At 38.9% G+C, this 27997-nt stretch overlaps 1 protein-coding gene across 1 annotated transcript; it reads left to right on the top strand.

Annotated features, from left to right (window-relative positions):
• adam10a (ADAM metallopeptidase domain 10a) lies at positions 1-27973 on the top strand. Its single transcript, XM_029457429.1, has 16 exons — positions 1-249; positions 5823-5973; positions 12945-13063; positions 14124-14282; positions 18247-18347; positions 18607-18774; positions 19263-19355; positions 19592-19775; positions 22273-22436; positions 22571-22754; positions 22838-22988; positions 23130-23313; positions 23425-23536; positions 23928-24148; positions 24239-24365; positions 25023-27973. Exons 1-16 carry the CDS (start codon positions 198-200, stop codon positions 25139-25141), a joined length of 2289 nt encoding a protein of 762 aa, XP_029313289.1. The 5' UTR covers positions 1-197; the 3' UTR covers positions 25142-27973.
• The last annotated feature ends 24 nt before the right edge of the window (positions 27974-27997 follow it).

A 27997-nucleotide genomic window follows, 5' to 3' on the forward strand; every position in this document is an offset into this window, starting at 1 on the left:
AGGGCTTGTCTTACAGTCTTACAGTGTATCTGTCTGACGTCAGCCTGCGGGAGACAGACAGAGCCTGGTGTTGTGATGGGAGCTAGCTAACTAGAGAGGGCGACTATACCTTTAAGTGAAAGATAACGAAACAAGAATCAATCAGCGGCATCGCTGGGTTGCTTAGCTAGTTTACTGGGTTTACAGGGAATTTCGATATGATATTTGTTAAACTAATTCTCATGTTTTGCTGCCTACAAGATATTACAGGTACGTTTTCTATTGATTCACACGGAAAGGAAAGTGTTCAGTGATCGTCAGTAGAGCTAGCGCTAATCGGATCAGGCAGTTGTACTCTGGCTATCTAACTTGCTAGCTAACGTTAGCCGGCTAATGTTAATGGTAACGGAAGTGTTGCGTTTCTACTAACCCGTGTTTACCAGCCTGTATCGATGAGGTATCAAGTTCATTACGTTTGGGTGAAACTGGTTGTATACTCTCACAGAAAAACAGCCTGTTTTTTGACAGTTCATGGGGGGGGTAAACTGACGCTAACGTCTACAAACAGACCATTTGAATGGCGGAATGTAGCTAACGTTAGTTACACTCGGAAGTTACAGAAATGTTTACCAGCGTTTTAATCATTTCAAAACCACTATTAAGGCTAGCTTGTCATTTAGTTTAGCTGCCCTGGCAAATACGTAAATAATTGCTAGTACTGGCAGCTGACTTGCTTATATATCTATATATATAGATATATAATATGCTGCGCTGCCTCAATGTTTGACAGCTATTAACGTTACAACTGCCAGAAGCAACTATGTAAACTAAATCTCTTTTTTTTTCCCCCACTATTGAGCTTTTAATTAACTTAAAAGTTCATTTGGTCCACGGGCGTTGTTCAAACTGCTTGATTTCCTTTTCCTGTTATTGCAAGGGATGAGTATAAAGCTAAAAGTTATTGGGGGGAGAAAAACACATTGCTTTTATTAAATTACAAGGTGCTTGTTACAACTCAACCACCTTACAATCATTTGATCTAATGCATCATAATATCTAAGCAGTGTCACATATTGTCCCGTTGAAGACTGTTTTGATGTAGATAAAAGCTTGCTGTAATTTCAGTAGCTATAGTTTCAATCATAGTTTCCTGTTCTCAGTGAGTCACCATTTGTCAAACAAGCAGAGCAAAATGTCCACTGTGGTGTAATTGATTAAATGAAAATACAAATAATTAGATTTGTCCTGAAGATTTGTATCTCTCCACCCAGACGATTAAAATAAAATACTTAATGCTGAGGACTTTTTTTTACAATACTTCCAGATATAGTTATACAACCAAGCTTCACAATCACTATGACAAAACATCAAAACAGACACATTGAAAAATAACTGAAAGTGCAAGTTTAATCTGTGTGCACTGTGCATAAATTGGTATTGGGAAGTAATCTAAACAATATGGTCACAGGAACGTGATTCAATGCAGCAATGTATAACCTTCATAACCCTTGACATCACTGAGGTTTTTATAAGGATGCTGCTCAGATTCATAAGCCACCAGAACAACCACATTGTCTTCATTAAGCATTGGTGAATGTAGGCTTGATCACTTTTTATAAAAACAGTCTGCTGAGATGTCAGGTTAATGTTGTTGACTTTGACTTTATTGTTGGTGCATTTGTGCTTAAACTCCACATGTTGTGAGATGGAGCACCACTCACTACAAATAATTAAATTATTTGACTAATGTTAACAAAACCTAAATGTATGGCTTGTTTCAGATGTGTTTCATGGTGCTTAATTACACATTTGTCTATTCATACACAAACTAACAGTGTGTGTTTTTAAAACTTTCACTGTACAAGACATGATTTAGGAAGAGTGCTGCAACATCATTTTTGCATTCTGACTGGCATATTAGCAACCACAGCAAGTTCTTCTGCAGTAGTGCGAGTTGAAGTGTGAACTTTAGGAGAGAAAGCCTTCCCTTTCTCTACTTTTACCTTACATCTTTCCATTCATTGACCAGACAGACACATATCGATGCTTCAGCTGCAACAAGGGGCCATTTGCACAAACGAGAGAAACAGTTTATATGCTCTCAAGGAATACGAAAGTGGGACAAAAGCTGTCCTGATAGCTACAAATACCTAGCAATTGGTTTCATTCCAGTGAACCCTAAAAGGTATAATCAATATGACAGGCACATTGGAAAAGCTATTTGTGGTTAAATATGGATTGTGAACATTGCTGAAGAAGTTAGTGTTTCAGATAAACCAGGTTATCTCGCTTTTGTTACAGCTGCTGTTACTTGGCCTGTTTGTACAGTGATTGTATGTTGCAAAGACTATTCTTGAGTAATGTAGCATGGAGTTTTGTAATGGACAATCTTGGTCAGACGTGATACTTGCAGGTTTAAACAACCCTCTTACTGTTATTTTCCCACTACTGATACACACGTTGAGTACATTGAGACACTTGACTTGCACTGAGCTATGGGGCGTCTGAAGTGCCCTGTTAGCCGGCCTGCCATCACCCAACATGAATGGTAGTGCTCGGCTCAGATCAGTTGTGATGCATGCTGTTACCACCTCCTCTGTTCCTGTCAGCGGTTTCCTCTCTGTCAAAATTGCACTTCACTGAGGCTGAAACGGATTGCATTGAAATCACGATGACGTAGCGTTAAAACAGTGAGATTGACTGCCTGATTCTTCTCAGCTTTTGTTGCTGTCTGTCCAGACATCTCAGCTACTGCGTCTTAGTGAGATAATCTATTTAGGCCCAAATAAAGTAAGGTTCAGTGTATTTTTTTCAGTGTATATAATTTAAAAGGTGTGTGCCTCAGAAAGAGGGGTGATAGAAATTAACTCTAAAGTATTTAGTGATTCTTTTAACAACAACTAAGTAGAATTCTTAAAATAAAATAAAATGCACCATTTTCTAACGTTGTTTGAAACAATTGGTCAACTGAATGCATTTAAATATCAAATAAAATTATACCTCAAATAATTTCATGAATCCATTTAGGTAAGTTTTGAGTTGATACGTTGAACTTAATACAATTATTATAGAAAGAACTACATTCTATATGGAGATGATAGTTTTTAAGCCAATAAGTCTTTTATATTTTTGATTTGTAGTTTTTGAAAATTCATTTTATTCAGTCATGATCAGTTGGGAATTTGAAAAATATCCTAGCGCCACCATCACTGAGTATTGACTCAGGGAAATGATCTTGTTAAGAGCGCACATTTTGTTGTTGGCCTCCGTATTTAAAAACATGTCAGTTAACTTGGGAGTGATAGTAGGTTTACATTTGTTCTTGTAATTGTTTTAAACACAACGGTTGAGGAGCTGCCTAGTCTATATGAGAGTATTTGCATGCACACTAGTATTGTAGTTTTGATCATATTCAGGATGAGATGTTTACATGGAACACAGAGTAACCTGGTAACTCAGATTCCTGTATAGATGATTATTATCCAGGTTTCTGATTGGCTGCCTCTGTCCAGGTGTCTCTCAGACTCCTCGACAGCCTTGTTATCTGAAAACAGGATAGGATCTTTATTTATTGTCTTTGCATTAGTCTACACATGTGAATGTTTAATTAACCCTAGACATGTGAGGGAACATCATAGATCTTGTGTTGAGTGGGTTTTTATACTTGGTCGAAAAGATGCCTGGCACTATGGTGCAGGCTTCTCTGAGAGCACCGGCCGCCACATTGTGGTCATTTAAATCTCTGAAAAGACGAGACTAACCACATTATTGCAAGCTGTAATCGAATCCTTCTCTTTTGTATTTAGCTCTGACAGTGGTGTCCCCTGGTATTCTTTTCACTTCTTTCTGATTCTGTTTTAAATGACATGCAATTCGAGGTGAGTTTATGTCTAGGCCAGTCTGTGTACAGTGGTGCCACCTCTGTTTTGCAAACAGATTATTTTAGGCAGTAACACTGTTTAAATGTTCTCAGATTTGTATCAACTGAGTTCTCGTCACTTGGATTAAAGGGACAGTGGGCTGCCTGCAGCAGAATGTATGCGAGTAATGCATTTGGAAATAAATGGCTTACAATAGTGAAAAAGAAATAGCTAGATTGTGTGTTTCGGACTCCTCGACATTCTTCTCGTTCTCTGTCTGTGTCACTGTGATGAGGGCTTATTTGGGTATCTGAAAACAGGATGGGATGTTTACATGCTCAAGGAAAAAGGTTACTCCAGTAGACCTGATAATAACCAGGATGCTATTGTGCATGTAAAAGTACTCTATTAGAACAACACATTAGGATGTAGCTAGTCTACATTCTGTCTTTTTAAAAAATGTTATGTTTCGATGTGAACAGAAATGGTCTAATATATAACAAATGTTAGACTTTTTGCGAAGTTATTATTCAAGCCACCCTCTGTTCATGAATCAGCATGTGCTGTCACAATATTACATATTAATGGAGTTGTCACATCCTACTGAGAAGGCACTTCTGGGCAATCTTAGCTGGCATTGCTTGTTTTTGTAAAATATCAACATATTCCCTGACTAATTATGGCCTCGCTCTCTCATCCCAAAGCCAGTTTTGTTGATTTTCAGGCTGGTTGTTGGTTCAGTCTGGTTTTCTGTCAGTATTTTCATTGTTGAAGGGCTAAAGAAGAAGGTTAATGGTTGGAATATGTTCTTGCTACATTCATGGACAAGTTGCTACTGGCCTTGTACAGTCACTCCCTGTTTGGGGAGTTGTGACTCCCACCACATGGAAGCCCTACAGTAATAAACAAAATGGTGTACAAATACAGGGAATATGGAGAGCCTATCTTATCCCTTTCGCTTTGTGTGAGTCTCTTAGCAATGTATATCTTTCACTACAAAAGCTTGGAGCTGAGTGTCAGTCCCAGCACTTTAAATGGAGCCCTTGCTAATGAACTTATTACGGCTGCTTTTGTAGCTCACAACAGAGCATTTCCTATCATGACCCAAAACTTCAGATGGATATTTAGTTAGTAGCTTTCTGTGTTGCCTTAGGAATGTAGATTAGCATTTAAATAGCCTGCAGCCAATTCAGTCACTGTTCTCGCACAATGCCATACAGTAGCCCTGAAACAGAACCTTGGTCACCTGATGTGCATCATGTGCTCCTCATTTGCGCTTTAAACTGACTTTCTTTGTTTTTGTGAAAATAACAAAGGAATGGTCAGTATGAAAGCTGGCAGGATTACCTCTGTGGGGTCACATCTATAAGCTGAATAAGCCTGTCAAACACGTCAAGTGAGTGACAGTTTGTAGGATAGCTGGCCACTATGGTAGAGGTTCATCCCTGTTTTACATCCTCCCTCCATTGACCTTGTTTCATGAAAGACACTGACAATTCAGAAAGGCACAGGTAAAGAATAAGATAAATGATGGCTGAAATTCCATTTTGGTGCGTCAGTTTCAGGGTCCTGGGATTGTTTATGATGGCTCCCTGTCATGGTTTAGCACACTTGAATAGAGCCAGTGCTAATATTATTTCTAAAGTCAAAATGTCTGTGCAATCTGCAGAGAGATGTGCAATGCCTTGTGGATGTTCTTGCTTATGTACCGGTGCAGTTGTTTTGCTGTTGATTGCCTAATGTTTCTTTTAGAAAAAAAAGAAAGTTTATTGCTGTCATATACAGTATGCTCTGATGAACAGAAGTTGTTAGTCCATTAGTTATAAACAAGATTCACCAAAAGGATCAAAACGTGAAGTGATTATTTAAATGTTCTCTTTGAACTTGTTTTGTGGAAACAGACACTTTGCAAGTTCTTGTATCTATCTGTTCTGTCAAAATGTTTGTTGACAAATGTTAATGAGCCACTGAACTCTCTTTCAGGTCAGTTTGGGAACCCCTTGGACAAATATATTCGCCATTATGAGGGTTTATCATATGACACAGAAGCCCTGCACAACAGTCACCAGAGAGCCAAGAGGGCACTCTCTCCTCAAGACAGGACTGTGCAGCTGAACTTCCATGCACATGGGAGGTGAGTTTAATCACACACACACTCACACTCACAATTAAATTCTTCTCAAAAAAGCGCACATTTTGTTGTTGGCCTCCGTATTTAAAAACATGTCAGTTAACTTGGGAGTGATAGTAGGTTTACATTTGTTCTTGTAATTGTTTTAAACACAACTGTTGAGGAGCTGCCTGTCTATATGAGAGTATTTGCATGCACACTAGTATCGTAGTTTTGATCATATTCAGGATGAGATGTTTACATGGAACACAGAGTAACCTGGTAACTCAGTTTCCTGTATAGATGATTATTATCCAGGTTTCTGATTGGCTGCCTCTGTCCAGGTGTCTCTCAGACTCCTCGACAGCCTTGTTATCTGAAAACAGGATAGGATCTTTATTTATTGTCTCTGCATTAGTCTATATGCGTGAAAGTTCCCGGTCAAAAAGATACCTGGCACTATGGTGCAGGCTTCTCTGAGAGCCCCGACCGCCACATTGTGGTCATTTAAATCTCTGAAAAGACGAGACTAACCACATTATTGCAAGCTGTAATCGAATCCTTCCCTTTTGTATTTAGCTCTGACAGTGGTGTCCCCTGGTATTCTTTTCACTTCTTACAGTGGTGCCACCCCTGTTTTGCAAATAGATTATTTTAGGCAGTAACACTGTTTAAATGTTCTCAGTATCAGCTGAGTTCTCGTCACTTGGTTTAAAGGGACAGTGGGCTGCCTGCAGCAGAATGTATGCGAGTAATGCATTTGGAAATAAAATTGCTTACAATAGTGAAAAAGAAATTAAAATGTTCACAGTGACGTAGCTGATGATTTTATACTCGAGGCAATTCTTTGTGAGACTGGTGGTTTAATTTTTACCAAATAAAGAAGAAAAATAAAATGTTTTACATTTATGAGTCAAAAAGTGTAGATGATGCAAGGACCCGATAACATGGCTAAAACTTATTTCATGGTGTTTCAGTGCTACGACAACTTTCTCTCACTAGACCCCAGTTTAGAACATAATGCCTCAACACATAACATAGAAAATGCAAACTAGTTTGTTTGCCTTGACTTTATTTTTTTACATGAATATCAGCTCTTTAGTATACACACACACTCTCACACAATTAAAGTATATTTTACTATACTGTCTTGTAATCCCAGTTTATTAATGGGGCCATTTCTACCAATGGGAGACATCTTTCCATTTGTCCCTTTCTGTCTCGATCACTTTTCTGTCTGCGTTTCCCTTTTACTATTTTTTATTTTTTGCCATGTTGAAGTGCATAACAAAGATTTACCTCAGCAGCACTGTTTTGTTTAGCAGGCGTTCCCTGCTTTCCTCTTCACCAAGCTTGTCTGTTGTAGGGTTATCAAGGCCCTGTCAAACAGATTCTTTTCCTGTGTTTTTGTGCTCTTTCCTGTCTTTGCTGATCTGGGAGAAACAGCTGGCACTGCCTGTATTGGTGAGGTAACCACAGCGTCATACAATATGATAATGTTTGATGTCTGAGTACACTGTAGTGTCCTAAGAGGACATAAACACTATTTTTAGAGGGAGATGAATTGGAGACGGTTTGCAGTATGACGCTGAGTCTTGGCCAAATGGACCTGCAGTATATTTACTGTAAACTGACTCATGGATGCTTTAAGTAGCACAGGAAAGAGTGTTAGTACTACACCAACCATAACCTATAGAGGAGCAGGCCAAATATGTTCAATATAGTGTGCTCAAGTCCAGTTCACTGAACAGTAAAAGTACATAATAGCCCCATTTACACGGCGGTTCGTCAATACTGCCGTAAAGAAGATCCGACATTATGCTGACTTTGCTTTTTTACACTGAACCAAACGACGGCGGCCACTGTGTGTGATTTTTAGATGGCATGCCAGCATTCCGGGAGCAAAAGAGGAGTGACGTGTTACACAACAGCATTGGCGTATAGTGTTTGTGTGTGCGTGTAGTCCCTTCATAATGGCTGTCCCTTGTACACAGAGGTTGTTTTGTCTCTGTGACTACCTCCGTTGCCAGTTTAACGGGGAAAATGCTCTGTCCCCCATTCCATGTTTGTACCTTTTTTTTATACAGAACGATGAGGCGAAATAACGGCCCGACATTCCTGCCCTGAACAGGCTGTGTGAAAGGAGCTAATGAGAGATTTATAAGCAGTTAAGACATGATGAATAATGAGGAAGTGTCAAACTATTGCGAGTTATTTAATAATGTAATAATCTGGCTGTGATATAACATGACATTTACAACAAATGTTTTTAATTTTCATTGACATATGTTGACGTCATGGTAGAGGAAGGAAGAGAGGAAGTTTTGCTTCACATTATTGTCTCTAGTTATAAATTGTCCTGTTCTCTGCAGCATCACCAGGGTGGACACAATATCATATACCCTTGCACAAGCCAATATCATAGTGTTGAAACAAATATCACCTTTGTGATGCTTACAATATTACATTTTTATTGTTTTTTTTTTAATGTGTCCGAGAGTTTTGATTAAAACTCGGTGGTGTTCAGCCTGTTGTGTTGACTGACATCATATTGGACATTAGCATTTGTGTTTTCCATAATAGTGATTAACAGAACCAAGCCAGTGGTCATAAAGCTATTCTTTTTTATTTCTTCATTAGGATGATGAGTGTGTACAGCAGGTGCAAACACAGGCACACACTCCCCTCTGTGCACTCGCTTGCATTTGTGAAATTGGGCCGGGGGATCGATGTATCGAATATTTCCAATGTATTCAAATTCCGTTTTTATGTGCGATATGGCAGATGACCATATCGTTCTATCAAGATACACAAAGTTAAAGAACTACTTAATTATCTAGACATGTTCTTCATGCGATAGAGGTTTCTTGTAACAAGACAATCGCTTTCTTGTGTATGCCCACTCACATGAGTAACTGTGACTGGATCAGGTGACAGAACAAGGCTGGGCAGACAGTCTGTCGGGCTTCTTTACAAGCATTGGTTATAATACAATGCTCGGGGGAAGATACAATTCATACTTGACTTTAGAGTCCATCTTAAAAGGAATAAATGACTGATGCTTTGTCATACATCAAGATATTAAAAGATTTGCAATATGAAGAGCTCAGTGGTGTTCAGAGGCCCAAGGCTCACGTAGCAGGCTTCGTAATATTCTTACAGATTTTGAAGTTTAATTATCACTGACACATGGAGCAATCACACACACAAGAAGATTAACACAGATTATCTTCTCTCTAATTGTGATCGTAGTCCAGTTCTCTGATAATCAAACACAGCTCATTTAAATCAGGGTCAACTTGTGTTCTTACTTCAAAGGTAAAAGCTCAGCGATGGCACGGGTAGCAGACCAAAAATAACCAACACAGGTATATAGTTAATAAATTGATTGTTAATAGATATAATATGTGTAGATATTGGCCTCTTTGTAGACCTACCATCTCTGTAGACATGGCTTGAGGGCACTCAAACTGGCCTGCTTACTGAGTAAGGTGTGTGACTGTCAGACGCTTGAATCAGTATGTTCAGCATTTGGGATATGTCTAAATAATTGATCTGTCAACTGGTTCAGTGAGATGCTGACTTGATCCACAGACTCTGCTTTTCCTGTCTGGTGCAAGCCATGTTTATTTTCCTGAATGTTTTGTCTGGAACATGATGCAGCCATTTTCTTACTTTCTATCTTTTTTCAGTTTGTAAAACAGTTGACCATTTGGGTTTCTGTTTTTTTACCTTCTCAGTGAGTTATTGTCACAAATGTATTCATGTCAATTCCTCCCCTTCCCTTTTGTAATATTCTCTTAATTTGAATCCACTCATGTTTATTCTTACTTGTTTGGTATATATACAACACAAAAGTAGTTCAGAAAACAAAATATGTGACCCTTTGTGAAATGTAGTGCTTTTCCTGAGAGGAATATGCATAATGAGATTGTATATTTATTCATTGGTAATCATATGTCCTTAAACACTAAATAAATAAGCTAGCCCATCTTTGTGCCTCAGACCCTTTGTGTGTCAGGAGATATGCAGGGTACTTATTGTGGTTTGGTTCAAAGGGTTTGACATTGTCTGGGGGCATTCTCAAACAGGAGAGTGGATTTTAGTATTCATATTGTAGGTGTCTATTTGTAATGGGCTCTTAGCAAAGGCTTGCAGCTTTGGTGTAAGATAGGCTTGGCGTTTCTGTTTAAATCATGGTCTAATGATATGGGGATTCTGGGCCTTTGGTCAAAATACCTTCTTTTTTTAAAATAAAGCTTTATAGCTTTTTATATAAAGAGCAACCCACATCTCAAGTGTGTTATAGTAATTCACAGAATAAGCATCACTTGTAGCTGTTGCTGACTTCTTTTAGTCCTCAGTTTTTTGGAAGTTGCCATGGAGGGGGGTGTGAGTGATAAAACATAGGTTCAATTTGTGTGTTTATATGGAATGCTTCTTAAAATGAGAATTCAAAATGCCTTTGTTTAGTTTATTTGCACATTATTAGGATACACAATACATATACGTAATACAAGAACTCATAGTAAAAACAATATCTGTAACACAAAACTCACAAGCAAGCATAAACACAACATTAAAAGAGAAAAAACATATCCCATAACAGAATAAGTAGTGATGTACCACTAACAAAGATTTCAGTGGCATATTCTGTGAATTCCATAACTGTGGACCTCTAAATTTGATTTAAAAAATCATGTCTTGATGTAAAACAATAAAAAAGAATTGACTGGTTGACTGTGAGCAAATGTTTTTTTTACTGTTTTTTTAATTTATTTTTTATGTATCTGAGAGATCTTGCCTGCAATTCATTAATTTAAACATAAACAAGCATGTTTGAAAACATTTACAAATGACTGAGGGTAGAACTTCTTTAGATATCCAACCATTACTGGATACAAATTGTTCTCTATCATTTAATAAATCAATAAGCCACTTGAAGGCAACATTATGCACACCATATTAAAGCAGATCCCTGATTATGCGGATTACATTTCCAACGGAATAATCTATTTATGGATTTATATATGTCTGTGACCAGCATGTCCTGGTGTTGTCATGGGTTGACTGAGCTTTTGATGGGGAATAGATGAAGTCATGAGGTCATATTGATTGCGGTACTGGCCATGAATAAGGTCGGATGAGGCCAAGAACTGTAATGAGTGTGCCAGAATGAATAACAAGCAGAGGAATTTATACAAAATCTATTTCCAGACTTCAAAGAGTAGATCATATTACAGTCTTTGTTCCACATGTTTAGCAGTTTTCTCTCTTTTTTGTTCAAAATCCTTTCTCCCCCCCCCCCCCTCTCTGTTACCCTTCTCTTGGCTCCATTTGAAATGATCTTCTGACAGATTCCCAGTTAAAATACAGATTTCGAAGGCAACAGAGTAGTAATTTTCTTAGTTCCAGAAACCGAAAACAGAAGGTAACCACTGAATGGAAGATATCATAAGTTTAACAAAAGGTGTTTGTTTAAAATGAGAACAAAGTAATGAAGGAAAAACTGAATGTTGGTGCAAGTCGATGAGTCATCCTGGGATATCCTGGACTGTGTCTGACCTTTCCAGCTTTATCTGCTAGCTCGCTCTCAAATATTTTATGTTCCACACTGATGCTATCTGTCTCTTGTGCTCATTTTCTCTTGGTTTTGCTCTATTTATGTTTTCATTTATTCATTCCTGCAGTATAGTAAGTCTGCCTTTACATCCTCAGCCCTTTTTCTCCTCATGAACATCCATGCTTCTGCAAAACCTCTGTGACTTAAGTAGTTGTTAATCGTGTGCCATGTCCCTGAGCTGCTCAGAGGGACATAACCCTCTACTTTTGGTCTGTCTCCCGCAAAGACCTTAAAGGGCCACTCCACTGGTTTTATACATAAAGGCCATTTGTGGGAAGTGCTACTCAGCATGTGGAAACAGTCATATGATGCTTTCTAAAGTCTGAAAAAATAGTTGATGACATTATCTGATCTTGGGACTGAAGACTAAATACTGAAGACTCCAGATATCCTGGAGGAGTTTAAATGACGTGGGCAGTTGCCAGGCATGGAGGCAAAATGATGTATTATTGGTTCTGGGAAATGTAGGATCCAGTGTTTTTGTAGCTTGACCCACACTATGGACTAAAAGCAATACCTCCCCCCACTTCCCCTACTATTGTAAAGCGGCTTTGAGGTCTTGAAAAGCGCTATATAAATTATTATTATTATTATTATTATTATTATTATTATTAATACATAAATGATTAAACACAGAGGCAGTGAGTACCCTTGCATGCTTCCTAAAAAATGTTACCTTCCTGAAAATTCATAATCTTGGGTTATGAGGCTAAGACCTGCCTATGAAATGACAGGTGATTTAAAAAAAAAAAAAAAAATCAACCCACAGTTAATCTGAATTCTTTTTTTGCCATTTTGTGAGTTGCACCAATGTAAGAAAACAAAAATGGTGCAATCCATAAAGGGCTCAGGGTGAGGAACATGTGAACATCATTTGAGTCCTTTCTGGAGGAAGCTCACACTTTGAGACCAAACCATGTGATTAGTAAAGAGTGTATTCTTCTGAAATACTCCCTTCCCTCAGGTTTCTGGTAAACCAGTGGCTCATGTGCACCTCATGTGATGCTTGCTTTTTTCTTTCTTTTTCCTTTGACATGGCTATGTTAATGAGAGGATTATAAAAAAAGTACTATGGCTGTGCACAAATGTTCATGTGCTTTTCCAGTCACTGAGCACAGCAGTACTGAACAACAACAAGATCAGCAGCATTGTGAAGCTGCAGGAAAAATGTGTGAATGATTCTGATTTTTTTAGTTGCTAAAATGTTGCAGCTTTCCAGCGTGAGTCATTCTTTATACTAAAACTCTATGGTGAGAGCATGACATGAACATTTCCACAGTTGAGGGTGTGTTACCCACAACATGTCAGTGTGACAAAGTTTGGTGTCAAATGCTTATGCTAATTACACATTTTCTCCTATTCTTCTCTTTAGACATTTTAACTTGCGGATGAAGAGAGATACAACTCTATTTTCCCCAGATCTCATCATTGAAGTATCAGGAGAGGATACATCCATTGATACATCACATATTTACAGTGGAGAAATCTTTGGTAAGTCCAGCTGTTTCCATACTATAAATCCTGGGCGGAAGTGCAGGTTCTTCAAAGGAAATGTAAAGTCTCATTGTATCATCCCGTATATCATCTCTTGAGTGATTTTTCAAACATTTCAACTGAGGGACAATGCTTTCATCTGCAGCATTATGCAATATTGTATGTGTCCAGTATTTGTCACATCACAGACGAACACACACAGGTTGTACTTTTACCCTTCATCCAGTTTTCCTTCAGTATTTAATCCCTTCCTGGACGTCTTTCTGCTTCCCATCTCCAGCTGAGTTCAAATGAACAAGAGAAAAAAAACCAAGTCTGTTTGTTCTGTTGTGATCAGTGTTTGTGAAACAAAGAGAAAGGGGACCTAGCAACAGAGATATTTATATTTATCTTATTGAGCAAGGTGCCTTACAATAAGTATCGTCCAATCAGCTCAGAAATGATAAAAGAAATATTTTGAGTTTAAAAAATAAAGCTGTGGAAATTCACACAGATGTTTTGAACCTTAAACAAATTGCATATGATAAATTCAAGTCCAAGTCCAAACATTGTGACTTCAAAGGAGACATTTTACAAATGCTTATAATCATAATGTTTGAGCTGTATCCTCCTGCTTTGTATACTTTTAATTGACCAAATTCCTAATATTTGGGAACGCTACAGATTTTAGTTTGAATTTAGCAAGAATTTGTCATTAACCTGACAAATTTAAGATGTGGTCATGTTGCGCACTAGGCAAAATGTCACCTTGCTACAGTATATTTATTCAAACCTGATCACTGTACTTCTTGTCTGTGTGACAGTAGTTTGGATTAGTCTGCATCATTCTCTTTAATTATCACAAAACTTGTGTAATTTAAATAATTAAGTATTAAACCATAACCATTCTTTAAAAATGCAAACAATACAACATTTGTCACACTCATGCAAAAACAACTCAAATTGTGCATATTGAACAGATCGGGTTTAGATCAGATGTGCGTCATTGTGTTGCTTGCTGTGTTGACAGAATATGTTTAGTCTGCCTCTGCTCATCCTCGTCCTCTTTATGCTTCAGGTGAAAAGGGCACACTGACCCATGGCTCTGTGGTTGATGGACGCTTTGAGGGCTTCATTAAATCCCACCAAGGAACATACTACGTCGAACCCTCGGAGAGGTACCTAAAGAACAAGGATGTGCCCTTCCACTCCGTCATCTATCATGAGGATGACATCCGTAAGTATCTACCATTGCACCTGCTCTACTGAAAGACACTGTGTAATCTAGAGGTAGTTCATGTTCACCTAATATGCAACTGTAGGGAAAGTTGTGACTTCCTTGCCTTTTTAGATATGCCGCAAACATGTGGCTTGTTTTTTGTAGTACACATACTTTAACCTGTAGGAATGTTTTACCTGAGTTTTTCTGAGTTGTTAAAAAAAATTGAGATAATATGATAAAAGCCACCAAGGAAGATGATTAATATTTGGGAATGTTAATATTGAGCAAAACATTGCTTTTGCCCTGTGAGGAATAAAACAGCGATGTGTTGGTGTGGCAAGTGTGGTCACGTAAAGGGGATGATGAGCCTGACAATCTTGGAGACAAGGTTACGATTGTCGGACTGCTAGCAGCAGGATTTGGCTCTGGGGGGGTCCTGGGCCGCAGACAAGCTGGTCAGTATTTATACTGGAAGCAGTATTGGAGCATAACGCAGCAAAATGTATGACTCGTATTGCCAAGAAGCACAATCCAGGGATTTAAGAATTCTAATTCCTGCCCAAAGAACTGCATTTAACAGACAGGCAGTGAGTCTGATATGAACCCCGCCCTGGCTTCAGGCTGGCTGATTCACTGCACTCTATCCTGCTGATTACTTATCTGGAACACACACACACACACACGCACAAACACTCACACACGCACACGCACATACTTTCAAACATAGACATAGAGACTTTTTGGATCTGCTGAAGGAAATTTAAGCAAATATTTTTGCACTTTTACATGAGGACATATCTGCTTATCTCAGGAGGGGGTAGAGTGTGGTGCAACCTTACACACTTGTGTGGATGTGTTTGAAAGTGTACAACAGCTTTTTAGTCTGTAATGAACACATTTTCCTAAAATACCACATGCACCTTAATGCACAGTGAAATGAACAGGAAACAATAGCTGCAAAGATGCATTCATTACCGTAAAGACCTACTGTATTCTCTAAGCCACTTCTTTAAAGAATAGTCAGGATGGTGACTATTTAAAGATATTTAATTGACTTTTAAGACGACACAATGCTTGTAAATCTTGCTCACTGTATGGGCAGTGTGAGCGGTACCTAAATAGTCCTCACAGAATAAAACTACTTTTTAAGATTTGGCTCATGTCTGTCTGCCATTAGTAATATCTCGGACCAGCTGGGAAATGTTGCGTTGATAGAAGTCTTCCTGTGGTTTTAGATGCTGGTATCAGTAAATACCAGCATGTCTTCTGTTTAAATTGCAAGGGCCTTTTGATAAGCAGTTGACTTAGAAGCCATTCACTGTAGGGACAAAGAGAGCGTTCTCTGAAAAAAGTTGTAAACACATTGTCAGAGGTTGAAAGCGCTGTTTCAGTGTGTGTCCAGTCAGTTCAGTAACCAGCACCGGATTGTTCTCTTTACTGAACAATAGTTGCGAGACATTCAGGCAGATGTCCTGCACTACTATTGATGGGATCATAAGTTTGGCAAATACAAGCTGCTCAGAGGAAAGTGACCCATTAGTTTTAATGAAAACAATCTCATCAGAGCACATGGATTTAGCTAAAAAGTATTTCATCCTAAAATCTGATTTCCCTATTTGCGTATCTGTGCTTTCAAATGATATAGTTCATTATAGTTCATTATTGTTCAAGCCATTTTGGTGTCTTGGCTAGCGGACCCTCATTAGGCTTTAAAAGACATCATACTGCATGACAATTTGCTTTTTACTTTGGTTATGAGCAACAACTTGACGTCAACTATATAATTTTATTGCAGCAGTTTGCACCGGCTGCTTAACTGAAACAACTCGTACTATAATGCTCTTTTGACTTGGTCAGTATGTAAAATCAAATCAAATTTATTTATATAGCCCAATATCACAAATTATACATTTGTGCTTTACAGACTGTACAGGATACGACACCCTCTGTCCTTAGACCCTCGCATCGTACAAGGAAAAACTTCCTAAAAGAAACCCCATAATTAAAGGGGGAAAATGTAAGAAACCTCAGGGAGAGCAACTGAGGAGGGATCCCTCTCCCAGGACGGACAGACGTGCAATAGATGTCGTGTGTACAGAATAAACAACATAGTACAAATACAACATTTGACAGAAATTATGTTGTGTTGGAAAAAGAGAAAGTATGGATGAATCCAGGAAAATGTCAATAAGGCTTCCCGGTGTCCAGCAGGACCAGGGCAGCAGGCGCTGTCACGATTCATGATCCTGACGTAAACTTTGTCAGTGGCAACCTGCCACATGAGAGACAGACACTCCGGGGATGATGCCCCGGATGATGAGTTAGTAACATACATTTACATAAATGCATACAGATAGAGAGGGAGAAGAAGAGAGGGAGGGGAGGAGAGAGGAAGAGAAGGAGTGCAGGGAGGTGTCCCCCGACAGTCTAAGCCTATAGCAGCATAACTAGGGGCTGATCCAAGGCAAGCATGAGCCAGCCCTGTAATATTCTCACATTAGATAAACCCAAATTAAACATGATATATTCCTCGTCATCAGTCTGTTTGTTCATACCTCCTTTATCTGAAATAGCTTTTTTCAGAGATGTCGGTAAACTTTGATCTATACTTTATTAGATGTGGGATTACCCTGTGAGTGTGGCCAGTGGTGAACTGTGTTGTGACTGTCAGCACAGTTGGTGATTGTGTATAGTAAGACTGATCACACCTTGTTTTTGTGATCCAGTAAAGACAGCTGCTGAAGCCAGGTGGCCAGTGCTGTGTAGTGGGACGCAGATTGTTGTTGCTGAAATGTGTATTCTTTATATAAAAAACAGAAGAATGCTGTCACTTTGTAACACTGTGTGCAGTCCAGATATAAACACAGTGGAGATTGTGATTGTGAATATACAGTGAGAATTCCCTGAGTAGTTAATTATTATAACAAAGGTAGTGTTGTTTTGGCATTTGTTGATCTGAAAGGATTAAACCAAAAGACTAAAAATTGTATTCATATTGTACACATGGGGGCGAATTCACCAAAGGATTGCGTGGGGTTTTTGCAGCCACTAAGCCTTCCCTAATGAGATAAAAAAAAAAAAGAAACCGTGTAATTCTCAAAGCACCCGCAAAAGGCGAAATACACCGGCTAACTGCGCTGCCAAGCAAATACGTGCCTCAGTGCTCTTGTGCTTATTGCACGTATTTAAATGAGCTAATATGCATTACTTGACTCTTTCTAAGCAAATGAGCCTCAATGTAACACAAAGATCAGCGCTCACCTTCTTCAGAGAGTTGTTGGAAACTGAAGGGCTGCCACACCCAGAATGTGCACCGCTTCAAATCATGCCATCTTCTTTTAATAAGTAATTCACCTCTTGCAATTGTCCCGGATATTTCTTATGCTTTTGAATTTCCATCCTCACCCTGGACAGTCCTTTGTGCTTATGGCTTAAAAAGTGCTCTATAAATAAATATTATTATTATTATTATTATTATTATTATTATTATATTTTACAGTCAAAATTTTTGCGTTTGAAAACACCAACAACCTGGGATTGTGAATCACAAATACTTTTATTTTTTATTTGTCACGTTGAAATGGCTAAAGTTTTAAAGATTTGCCCCTTCACCTCGACGTTCAGTGAATTCGCCCCTGCGTTGGTTTTAAGCCCCATCCCATGTTCCCATTCAAATTCAATGCAGTGAGTGTACTAGCTTGGACAGAACTTTGTTACACAGCAGTTGTAAAATGGACAAAGTCTGGTTTGAATAGAGAATCATTGGTAGAGGCAGATCATGGGGAATACCTTTCGCTGCTGAGAGAGGATTCGGAGAGATGCACCATATCGCTCAAGCTTTTTATTTAATGCAGCTACTCTTACTCCTCGACTCATCCTGATTCATCTTCTCCAGCCCACCACACATGATTCTAAAGAGATCCATGATGCAGTGTAAGCCCTTCACAAACCATTCCCTTATCTCCTCCCTATCTGACAGATTATCCTCATAAGTATGGCTCAGAGGGCGGCTGCGCTGACCACTCTGTGTATGAGAGGATGTGGAAGTACCAAGCCGCTGCGGTAAAGGAGCCGGTCAAAGTAAGTGCCAGCATCACACAACAAAAGCCCCTCCTCCATCCTTCTAGTTCATAATTAAACACACAGATGGACAAAGCATCTCGTATTCAACCTACTTTACACTAACAGTACGAGCATGTGTGTATTTTTAGCACAGGTGTACACACTTTCCATCTTAACACCTTTTATTATTAGCAATGTTTAAGCCAAGCTCAACTTCTTGAATACGGAAATGTGTCCCCAGGCCATCTTCTGATCCTGATGGTTGTTTCTTGTACAGGGGGTGAACAGTGTGTCGGAGGGGGAGGAGGAGGAGAGCTCCCGTGTTCCTGTTATTCTGAGGAGAAAGAGGGCAACGGCAAAAGAGAAAAACACCTGCCAGCTCTTCATCCAGACTGACCACCTCTTCTTCAAATACTATGGCACAAGAGAGGCCGTCATTGCCCAGGTACTCACACAGTGTGTACATTTAACCGATAAACTCAATCACAGATCTATTCAATCAAAGAATTACTAAAAGGTCTGATTAGCAGACATGTAATGTAAAAGAGAATCATCCTTTTTTCTTCTTCTTGGGAATGTGAAAAATGTTAGGGTCTTCAATGCAGTGGAAATAGAAAAGAAAGCCTTTATTGTCGCTGTACAGAATACAACAGAATTATTAGTGCTACTCCTGCTCAGTGCAGTTTGAAAGACACAGAATAAAAAAACAAAACAAGTTCTGCAAACAAACACCCAAAGTAGACAGACTCAGGTTGTGGGATAATAAATCAAATACAATGTAATATTGCACTACAGTAAATGTGATTATTGCACTATTATGAATATAATTTTATATTATAAGTAGTAAATAACGGACATTAGCTATGATGATATGATTATTTTCCACTGCTGCATGTGCCTTACTACAAATCTAAACAATGACTTCCTCTACAGATCTCCAGCCATGTGAAGGCTATTGACTCCATTTACCAGGCCACAGACTTCCTGGGCATCCGAAATATCAGCTTCATGGTTAAAAGGATCAGGGTGAGTTGAATCTAAGTGCTGCAGAATCAGTTTATATAACAACTGATCTTAAAGGAATCAAGCTGCTAATATGAGTGAAGCTTAGCAGTGAACACTGTAGAGTAGACTTTCCCCAGTGTGAATATTTGTCATTTTAAAGGCTTAGCAGTGTCTATAAGCTTGTTCTGCTACTCTGTCAATGTAGGGGTCTCTCTCTCTCGCGTGTTGTGTCATTTTTCAACTCTCCTTTTATTCAGATAAATACTACCGACGATGAAAAAGACAGAACCAATCCTTTTCGCTTTGCCAACATCGGAGTAGAGAAGTTTCTGGAGCTAAACTCTGAGCAGAACCACGATGACTACTGCCTAGCCTATGTCTTCTCGGACAGGGACTTTGACGATGGGGTTCTTGGCTTGGCATGGGTTGGCGCTCCTTCAGGTTGGTACACACACACACACACACACACACACACACACCACACACACACACACACACACACACACACACACACACACACACACAACCCTGGTAGTGACTTCCTGTGTTGCTGATAGATCCTAATAAACTTTACCTTCTCAGTCATTCCATTAAAGACCAAATGCTCCAACTTGAATACATTCTGAGAGCAAAGAAGGTCCTTTCTTAGAAAAGAGTTAAACGTCAAGTGAACGTTGAGATTCATAAATAATTCATCTCGATGCCAAAATGAGCAATTTATAGTGGTGTTTTGTTGTTGTTGCCAAGGTACGACTCTAAATATAACAATTAACCTTTCACAAAAGAGGCTTGCAGATTATTTTGTATAGCAACACAAGCATTATGGTAATGTCGTCATGGAACAAATAAGAAGTGGTTAAATAGTCACACTGATTAGATTTCATTTATGTTTTAGTCATTAACAACCTGCTCATTTGTTCAGACTTGGGTGCAGGGATAGAAAGTGAGCTTTAATGGCCTCTGAACAAAATACAGCCAGGACTGCCCATGTGCTGCTGCAATACTTAACTTAAGTGCCTGAAAATGGCTCAAATGTGAGGTGGAAGGTGGAAATGGGGCATGGGCATTAGTAACATGCTCTACCCTGAAGTTTATAATGTGTTAACTGGTTAGTATGCAGGTTTAACTGAAACCTATTCTGATGCGTTGTATCTTGAATGACACTAAGAAATAGTATAATATTAGATAAATATAATATTTTTATCTGGAAATGTATGCTAGAGGGAATGCCGCCTCCTCTGTTAGGATTCATACACGCTCTTCCAACAAAAGTCTTGGTTCAACCTGTATGAACGATAGTTATGGTTCTCCTTTCTATACCTTTGAATAAGTTCACACACCGCCTTCTCAATATGAAGAATACAGCAACAAACACAGACAATCAATACGGGCAAATTGGCAATGCTGTAAGCGGAAAGAATCGATTGAGTATAAGAGATGGAGAGGAGAATGGGCCGCAGTGAGCTGTGGGGCTGATTATCTGAACAAAGGGAGGCTAGAACGAACAGCTATCAGGGATACCGGTCGAGCACAACTAATGTGTATCATATTCAATGTGACCAGCTGTTTTGTTGCTTCAGTGGAGAACACACACACACACACACACACTTTTTAATTCATTTTTTTAATCATAGAGGCCATTGAATGACATTATAAATTGTATTTATGGAATATGTCAGTAAAGAACTGTCCCACATCAGGTCACTATCACACACACACACACACGCACACACACACACACACACACACACACACACACTTGCACATAATGGACACATTCTTTATTGCTTTAAGTGCTTTGGTCTCCTGGCTTTGTTGCTGTGCGGCTAGAAGCTGAAGTTGCCTCCTTATGACTGGGTTTATGGATTATTAGGAAAACTGCAGCACTGCAGGCATGCTTATTGTTGACTGTGACTGCAAGTGGTTTCCAGTGTTTTTTTTCAATTTGATCTTCTTTATTTTAGATCATTCAAAGTACAGAAAAAGCAGTAAATGAGTCCCATTTAAGATAATAGTTTGGTGGTTATTACAATATGCGTCTTTATATAGCCATGTTAGCCAGTTATGTTTACAGTGGTATATGGTACACCTTTGTGTTTGTAGTAAACTATCACTACAAACTGTGTGTGAAGTACTGAAGCAAGACATGATGAGGCAATGCATTGAGCCGTTATAACAGGCAGGTCAGGTTGTAACTTTTACTTTCCACTTTTCAAATTATTGGTTTATTATATATTCGGTCTATGGTTTATTTACTTTGGTAATGTTTCACTTGTTTACTTTACTTTTTGGTAGTTTGTATATGTGACCATACAGACTTGTAGGTGTGTCACCTTTACGTCAGTGGTTATGTTTCACTTGTTAAACCTAAGTGGGGTGCAAGATCCTCAGTGATGGAGTTGTGTCTAGTTATTCAAAATCTCTACATGAAATATGTCGATGAACTTTTAAAAATGATGACCAAAACTAGGAAATTAGGACCACAGAAAAACAAAAACAAAATGCTAACATTGTCATTAGAGCCAATTAAGAATCTATATTCTCTGTTGCATATTGTTCATATTGTTCTGCGGATGCATGTTTTTTGGCTACTTTATAACTCTGGTAAATGGCTCACATTTTAAAAAAGAGATTATTTTAGTAACATAATTGTGCGTGCGTGCGTGCGTGTGTGTGTGTGTGCAGGTACCTGCTGAGTACTCAGCTGCAGGACTCAAATGACCACTTCACCTGACTCTTAACACCGTGCACGACAGGAACAAACATGCTTTTGAAGCCGATTGAACCTATTGTGAAGCCATTGTTTAACTTCAATCTGCAACAGTGAATTAACCCAGTGTTGAAATACAAATAACATTCTCTGTGAAATCTTGTCTTGTATTTAAATTGTATGATAATTCATTCTGCTCTTGTATATATTTGTGTTCTCCCACCACAGGAAGCTCTGGTGGCATCTGTGAGAAGAGCAAGATGTACTCTGACGGGAAGAGGAAGTCTCTGAACACTGGTATCATCACTGTGCAGAACTACGCCTCCCACGTCCCTCCCAAGGTGTCACACATTACCTTTGCTCATGAGGTTGGGCACAACTTTGGCTCTCCTGTAAGTACTATGATTTAAAACGCTGCCCTTTGCCAGTACACTTCTTCTTTCTCTTGTCAAGCTGTGCAATATAATAGAAGCATCTCTCTCAAGTCTCTCTGCCCTGTGTCCTTTACTTGCCTACTGTTTTACAGCATGACTCTGGGATCGAATGCACCCCCGGAGAGTCCAAGTTGCAGGACAAAAAGGAGCAGGGCAACTACATCATGTACGCCAGAGCCACATCAGGGGACAAGCTCAACAATAACAAGTTCTCCATCTGCAGCATCCGCAATATAACCGCTGTTCTAACAAAGAAGAGAGATGACTGTTTTGTTGGTAAATTCTCTCTTACGAACATTGTTTCAGTCTGTGTGTGTGAGAGAGATTATGTCGTCATGCTGTTGTGTCTGTGTGTACAGAGTCTGGCCAGCCTATCTGCGGTAATGGACTAGTGGAAGAAGGAGAAGAGTGTGACTGCGGCTACAGTGATCAGTGTAAAGACCCCTGCTGCTATAATGCCAATGAAGTGGAGGGCAGAAAGTGCAAACTCCAACCTGGCAAAATCTGCAGGTCAGTTGTGAAAAGCATTGCCTTTTGTTTAGTGCTCTATTTGGTGAAATAATTATTTAGCACAAGTATGGCTTTGGTCAGGGTTAATAGCATAGCATTTGTTTGACTTTTGACTGCATATTTGTAATTCTTATCCCGCAGTCCCAGCCAAGGTCCATGTTGCACACCAGAGTGTGCTTTCATGGGCTCAAATGTGGAGTGCAGAAAGGATTCTGAGTGCGCCGAACAGGGCTCGTGCAATGGAGCTACTCCTCTGTGTCCTGCGTCAGAACCAAAGGCAAACTTCACCTCTTGCCACTCCGAAACACAAGTCTGCCTCAATGGGGTATGTTGGTTTAAGTTGCCCTCTTGCTGTTTCGTTTCTCGTGTGTGCAGTTTGTGAGCTTTGTGTTGGTTTTTAAACAATTTCTTTCTGCTGCCCACTTATTTGGACCAGGTGTGCTCTGGTTCCATTTGTGAGAAGTACGGTATGGAGGTCTGCACCTGTGCCAGCGAAGACAGCAAGGATGAGGCACTTGAGTTGTGCCACGTGTGCTGCATGGAGAAAAGTGAGTGACAGGCTTCAAAACTGTTCATGGATCAAAATACACAATCACTGTAATGTATGTTTTGACATCAATGACTGTTATTAGTTATTATGATATTGTTATATATATAATAATAATAATATATAATAATAATAATAATAATATATATATATATATAATAATATATATATATAATAATATATATATAATAATAATAATAATAATAATATATATATATATATATATATATATATATATATATATAAACAAACAAACAAATAAACAAACAAACAAACAAACAAACAATAATAATATATAACGTATATATATAATTATATAATGTGTGAGTTATATACTGACTATATGTGTGAGTCAGTATCTCAAAGGTCACTCCCTCTCCCTCTGCCCTCAGTGAAGCCCAGCACCTGCAGCAGCACAGGCTCGGAGAAATGGGCCCAATTCTTCAACAAGAAGATCACAACGCTGCAGCCCGGCTCCCCCTGCAATGACTTTAAGGGCTACTGTGATGTGTTCATGAGGTGTCGTCTGGTAGACGCCGACGGGCCTCTGGCAAGGCTGAAGAAAGCCATCTTCAATCCAGAACTCTATGAGAATATTGCAGAGTGGATAGTGGTGAGTGTCCCAGTGTAAAGACGGCAACGATCTGTCCACTGTGATGTTTCTCGCCTGTATTTAGACCTTCATATATCTTCTGTTATCCAGGCTCACTGGTGGGCAGTGCTGTTGATGGGCATCGCTCTTATTATGCTAATGGCTGGCTTCATCAAGATCTGCAGCGTCCACACCCCCAGCAGCAACCCCAAACTGCCGCCACCGAAGCCACTGCCAGGTACAGTACATCATATGTGTTTATATTTAAATGTATGTTCACATGCTCCCACTTTAGATAGTTCGTAGAGTGCAGCTTAAAGGAATACTTCAACCACAAAAGGACCATTTGTATATCCGTTACTCACCCCCTCTGATGAATTGAAGTAAATGGGGGCCGTGTTCAACAACAACAAAACTATATTTAAACTACAAAACTTTCACACAACGCAGTATAATCCAATTTTCATTCATCCAGTTGTATGCTCACTACTTCCTAAACACATGCATTGTCTCTATAACCTTACTATTCAAAACACTTTGGCATAAACAGTCTCCCGTTTGTGCCGGCGCCCAACACATGCATGTTTTTAATAGTTAAGTTTTAGCGAAAATGCAAGTGTTTGGGGGGAAAAGAACTGGGGAAAGGTTTTCTTTTAAGAATTTTAAGGTGGTCAGTCTGTGGGTGAATATTCCTTTTTAGGGAGAGACATGTTACATGTTGATAGACTTTGCTGTTGTTTGTGTTGGGGCTCTTTAAATGTGACTCTGTTAAAGATGTTATTGCCTCATCTTCTGCTGTGGGCACCTTTCTGATGGCGTGGAAAAGGAGCAGCATTAGTTTCTAGTGTTCATTGTTCTTTTTTTGACCCTCACCGAGATGTTGATGTCCCTGCAGGTACACTGAAAAGGAGACGGCAGCAGCAAGCAAACCAACAGGCACAGGCTCAGGGCCAGGGCCAGCGCCACTACCGCCAGCCCAGAGAGAACTATCAAATGGGACAGATGAGACGCTGAGACTCTGGTCTGCTCTTTGCTTTGGTTCTTGCTAGTGCCTACAATGGGAGCACTTCACTCCAAAGAGTTACCTTTACCACCTATTGCAAGATCTTGCAAATGGATCGATTTCACTGGACAAAGCCCAGAGTGTTTTTATTTTTGGGCCTAACAAACTGGCTCAGCACCTCTGCTCTGAGAGCCAGATTAGCATTGGTTCACACAGCTTTTATAGTAAATAAATAACTTTTCCAAGGAAAGAGAGGAGGAGAAATTCACTGATCTGTGTTATGTGGTCTTAATCTTTTGAATGTTTAAAAAAAAAAAAAAAGGAAAAAAAAAACAGAATTGAGGAGAGAGAAGCAGCTTTGTGTTAGTCGCCCTCCTCTGTCCGTCATCCCTTTTCTTTTCCTGTTCTTCCACTCTGAAGTGCTGCCATCATCAGCACGATGGCAGGACTGCAAGTCACATAGGTATTTACTGCCATTGAAAACAGCAATGAGAAGTTCATTTGTTTTTTTTTTGCCAATGTTATTAGATTGTTTAAAATCAAAACACCATGAAAAGGTTTTTTATTTCGAAAGCGTACATGTTCTTTCAGTGTGAAACTGTTCAGCATTGGTGGTAGGTTTTTTATTTTTTTCTGTGTTTCAAATTGAATGGATTTTCTTTATGATTATTTACTGTTTTATTTCACTTTCTCAGGATTATTAAAACAACAACCGCAAACAAGTGTATTTAGTGGAAAAGATGGCTGCATGTGTATTTCAGGGTAAAGCCCCCTCCTTGCTGAAGCCTGTACAGAAGGGTTCACGCTAGCTGCCGTGGGATTTAGAGGACAGGTTGTATGAAAAGAATGTAGATAAATGACTTTAACAAGATTATGGTGTCATCTGTTATCAGATGGAGGGGAGATTGATTATCTGGATATGTATACTCTTGTTCATGTGGCTTCGCAGCTGAGTTTACATAAAGATGTAGTCTGGGGATGAAATATATGGTGAGAGAATAGCTTTTTATCAACCTGATTGTATCACACTTTTTTTCTGTCATAGCTTCCCCCCCGATTCGTTGCTTTGTCACACACTTGTAAAACAACCACTTTGTGCTACGAAGTGAGTCTTTACAGCAAAAAGGAGAATGTGTTCAAACTTAACTCTTGGGACAAAGAGGATTGCGTATATATAAGAAGTTATTACAGAAAAAAAGTGTCTCATTGTGATCGTCCTACCCACCTTTTTAACTTTTGAATTTCACACACTGGTAGTTGTTTAAGAAATGACCAAATCTGTTAAAACCACTCAACAGCAGTTGGATCCTCTCGGCCTCTGTAGCCAGATGAGGAGCCTTTCTGGTTTAAATGTGATTTTAGCTTTTATTCATTTTACTTGCAGTTGGAATTTAATAAATTGAGGAAAACTAGAGCTTTTAATTATATTGTTGCTTTGTTGCTACTGTTAACAGACATTTACCAGAGCGAACAATCACTGTGTGTCAGCCATCCACCGCTGGTCTGTCCTTTTTTTTCCTACTGATTGGGATTTTCTCAAGGAACTTTGTTACCCTTGTTACACACTCTTGGTTTGTGTAATTGCATTAAAAATGTGCCTACTCAGAGCAGTGTGACTGAAGTTAGTGTACTTGTGTCAGTGATCTTTACCAAGGCTGAAACCATGCATGAGCTGGCAGTTTATCCAAGCGCTGTCTTCAGCCTGGACTGCTGAAGTCGAAAGAAGATATGATTTGGAAATGATGCGGTTTAGGGCTTGCCAATTTATGATAATCGTAGGAGGAAATCTAAATGATAATTGTTATATATCAGCATGAAAATCAAATATTACAAACACAAGTTTTCATATTATAATCCAGAATTTGTTTCAGATTTTCTAACAGAATATTAAACAATAAGTAAACACTAATTATAATCTAATATTTTCCGGTCGTCTCCAACAAGAACTTGAGTCAACTTCACTGATGTATGGATGAGAGTGCAGAATACTCAGTTGAGTTACTGGCAGAATATAAAAAAATATATATGTATAGTTTCTTAAAATTATTTTAGGAGCGAAAAACGTGGTGGAATTTTTCTTATCTTTGCAGAAGAGTTGTATGGAGCACCGTTACAGCTCAGCATTGTTTTCTGTGCAAGGTGTAAGGATGTTGCGTTAACGTTCAGATAGATTCTATGCAGAGTATCGCAGGGCTCAACAGCGAACAAGTTAGCCTCTTCACAGAGAAATGCCTTCAATGTTTTCTCCTAAATGGGTCCTTGGAATATTCTATTGTGATTTCATAACAAAATCTTCACTCGCGTATATGTACTGCATCGAAGACAAAAATGCAATCCTATGTTGCTTCTTTTACTCATTTTGTTTTTCTTTCTGGTGCTACTGTTAGTGCTTTTTCTTGGGTCAGACCTGAAAGTATAATTTCCATTATTTCTGGCAAATTTTTTAAGCTTTTTGTGTGTGTGATCTATTTTGCGGAATCATCCTTATCTTTTGTTGTTAATATGGTAAGATGTGGACAATACTGGGTGTTGGGGGGGATAATACTCTCTGGGAAGTGTTTCTGTCTATGTGTTGCTATGATGTTGAGAAAATGTGCACTGAAGTGTAAGTGATGTAAACAGAGAATCAAGAATGATTTGGATTCAGTACTACTGTCTGATTTTAATGTCTCCTGTGTTTTATACAGTGTCTTTAATTAATGGTCTTTTTGTTAACTTTTTGTTTTGTTCCGTTTCTCATTCTGCTTCCTTTGAAAGTTTTACGAAATTTCCAAAGTTATTGTGTAAAAATATCATTTCTTTTGAACTACTTGAAATGCATTAATAAACCAGAGTTGATCAAATGTTTGTTTTTACTGTGCGTAATA

The sequence above is a fragment of the Cottoperca gobio genome, chromosome 3 (genome assembly GCF_900634415.1).
Source record: "Cottoperca gobio chromosome 3, fCotGob3.1, whole genome shotgun sequence".
NCBI lineage: Eukaryota > Metazoa > Chordata > Actinopteri > Perciformes > Bovichtidae > Cottoperca > Cottoperca gobio.